The 2,703-nt window shown below is 41.8% G+C and overlaps 1 protein-coding gene across 1 annotated transcript; it reads right to left on the reverse strand.

The window, feature by feature from the left end:
- Positions 1-1,499: 1,499 nt before the first annotated feature.
- On the reverse strand, positions 1,500-2,339 carry rnf182 (ring finger protein 182). The gene has a single exon (XM_067253870.1). It carries the CDS (start codon positions 2,337-2,339, stop codon positions 1,500-1,502), a length of 840 nt encoding a protein of 279 aa, XP_067109971.1.
- Between the last annotated feature and the right edge of the window lie 364 nt (positions 2,340-2,703).

Genomic DNA, 2,703 nt, shown 5'->3' on the forward strand with positions numbered 1-2,703 from the left:
AATTGTGCTATTCAGTTGTGCCCTTAATTTTCCTCAATTGAGAGAAATATGAGGGTTTTTCAATTTGCCACACAGCTTCCATGTTTTTTTGATCCCTCACTCCACCAAGTGGGAATGTTTATAAAAATGTGGAAAGGGATATGATATGATTTGATGTTAGTCCATCAGACAAGAACTCATTGGTGCAAAAAAAAAGACAAAATGACTTGTGTGAGCTATGATGGTTACCATCATAAAGGTTTATAGCAGTCCATAAGAATATATTCTACTTGACCATGATAATACTCATGCAAAAGCAATGTTTTCTATCAACATTTCTACTGGGCAATAGCAATAGTACAATAGTTGCAGTCTATTGAATGATTAAGAACATTTTGACCATGAGGTAAATTTATTTTTTGTACTGGATGCATACTGTACATGTGATTTTGCCTGAGAGTTTCATTCATCAAAAAGGTGACTACAGTACCACAGCAAAGACTTCTCACTGCCTGCATTCTAATTTCTTTAAATCTCTCCTTTGTTCGGTAAATAAGGCATTGAAACACACAAAATAACATGGCTACATTATAACTAATAAATACATACATAATTTCAAATTACATAGCAGCTATGTTGTTAACAGGACTATAAACTGTTCACACAGCAGGCAAAACAAACAGCTATTTGAATTCCTGGCAAAGCCTTACATGAAATAAATTCTTATTCATACAATATGGTAAAGGTTTTATTATTCCTTTTTTGTTGGATTCTTCTTTAGAACACCCGCCTCTCGTATGAGAAAGTGACACCAGTCTCGGTTTGGAATCTCAAATTGTTGAATTGTGTATCAAAAGTTAATAGTTTTCAGAACAGAAGATCTGTCTATTTAACAGTCTATTTATGTTAGTAATTTTTTTAATGTTATATGTTACTATGAGCATACTGCAATCTGCTAAAAGTAAAAACCAAAGCAGGGTTATATTACACTTTATCAGAACAGCACCCTTTTATATTGTGCCAGATTCAAAAGCATCGATTTGCCTGCTTATGCTCTATCAGGACTGTGACAAAATTTTTTGTGGTAGTTAAATCCTAAGCCACACAACAAGTAGACACAGTTCAATGCTCATTTAATTAAAATACCTAGACCCATTTATCTCTATAAGAGCTTCTTGTTAATTGCTCTAAATGTTTTGTATTTATTCTATACAGTCATTAGCCAAATATATGACTCCAACACAAACTCATTCACACCCTCCAGGACTTCCCACTGTTCGTCTAAAAAATAATGCTTTGATCTGAAATGTAGATAATGCCAATAGTTACACTGTCTTAAACATAATTGGTGTTCACACAATCTCCTAACTTCATCAAGTATGAGATTATAATTAAAGAATAAAAACTTAAGAAAAGAAACATTTTACAGTTCTCATGTGACCCTTTTCAATGTCATTCAATTAGAAAATATATTTAACGATCTGGTGATTTCTTTTCAGCCCACCTACTCAAGAATGGTTCTATGTGGGCATGCAGTCCCAGAACTCATGACAAATGCACTGGCAGAAGCCATAGACCATGATCAAAACAAGGCTAGTGGGGACTAGGCTAACCAAGAGCACCCCTAGAATTGTCTTCTGCATAATGAGCAAGTAGACTCCCATTGGCAGGGAGCTGAAGTAGAGTAGTCCTAAGACCCACACCAGCGCCCTTGCCGAGGTCTGACACAGGAGGGCAGCGCAGTTCCACACTGTGCACCTCTGGGTGACGGACGCCATGGAGTCCAGGCTGGCAGAACGGTAATCCCTGCCCTGGATTGTGGCCACTCCCGGGGGGTGAGAGAGGGGCAGGTGATGTACATGATCTTGGGGTGATGGAGGAGGGTGCTCCATGATGGTGATGACCACAAAGTTAGGTGAGCCACGGATTGAAGAGTAAGTTGTCGAGGTAGACAAGGAGGGGGATGCACTGGGACTGCTTCCCATCAGCGAGCTCAGTTGCCTGGGGCTGAGGAGCAGCTCTGTGGGGCTATCATGGTGGTAGTGGATGTTCCTCTGGTTCCGGTTTTGGAGGGCAAGTGCTGCTACCAGGTTGCAGTCATCCGGTAGACTGCTCACCACCTCCCCAGGCAAACCGGTGATGTAGCGACAAAATGGGCACACCACAGCATTCGGGGGTGACTCACCAAGGTCTAAAATCTTGGTCAGACACTTGGCGCACAGACGATGGCAACACTCAAGTACCTTGGGCCGCCTCCCCCCAAGGCTATAGGCACAGTAGCAGATCTTACACTCTAACTCTTCTGCATTGAACCCTTCCACTACACCCCCATCCTCTGTATTCCGTAATTGCCCCATCATCCTTTCTCTCTCTTGGTCGGTGTCTTCTTGTTCGTCTACACGTTTTGGTTAACAGATAGCCAGATCCCAGGTCCGTGAAATTCAACATTGAGAAACATAATGAGCAGGAAGCAGCAGTAGATTCCTGTCGATTGAGGTAAAAAGAGCATTCCACCTCAGAGAAAGTTCTAGTTTCAAACTGTATGTCCAGGCTCCTCCGGGTGTGACTGTGTGTCAGAGAAAGTTATGTGGGAATTTGTGTATGTGTAGGGGGGCCCTAGTGAGTTCTATCCATGGGGGTGCGCGCATTGGAACATTTGGGCAAACAGTGTTTCGTGCTGGGCCGAAAGCCTTTCATGAATCGCATGGTGAGAGAGAGAGGGAG

The sequence above is a fragment of the Osmerus mordax genome, chromosome 16 (genome assembly GCF_038355195.1).
Source record: "Osmerus mordax isolate fOsmMor3 chromosome 16, fOsmMor3.pri, whole genome shotgun sequence".
In the NCBI taxonomy this organism is placed as follows: Eukaryota; Metazoa; Chordata; class Actinopteri; order Osmeriformes; family Osmeridae; genus Osmerus; species Osmerus mordax.

Excerpts from the sequence above, each read along its gene's own strand:
- rnf182 (XM_067253870.1), bottom strand. The coding sequence starts at position 2,339 with ATGATGGGGCAATTACGGAATACAGAGGATGGGGGTGTAGTGGAAGGG.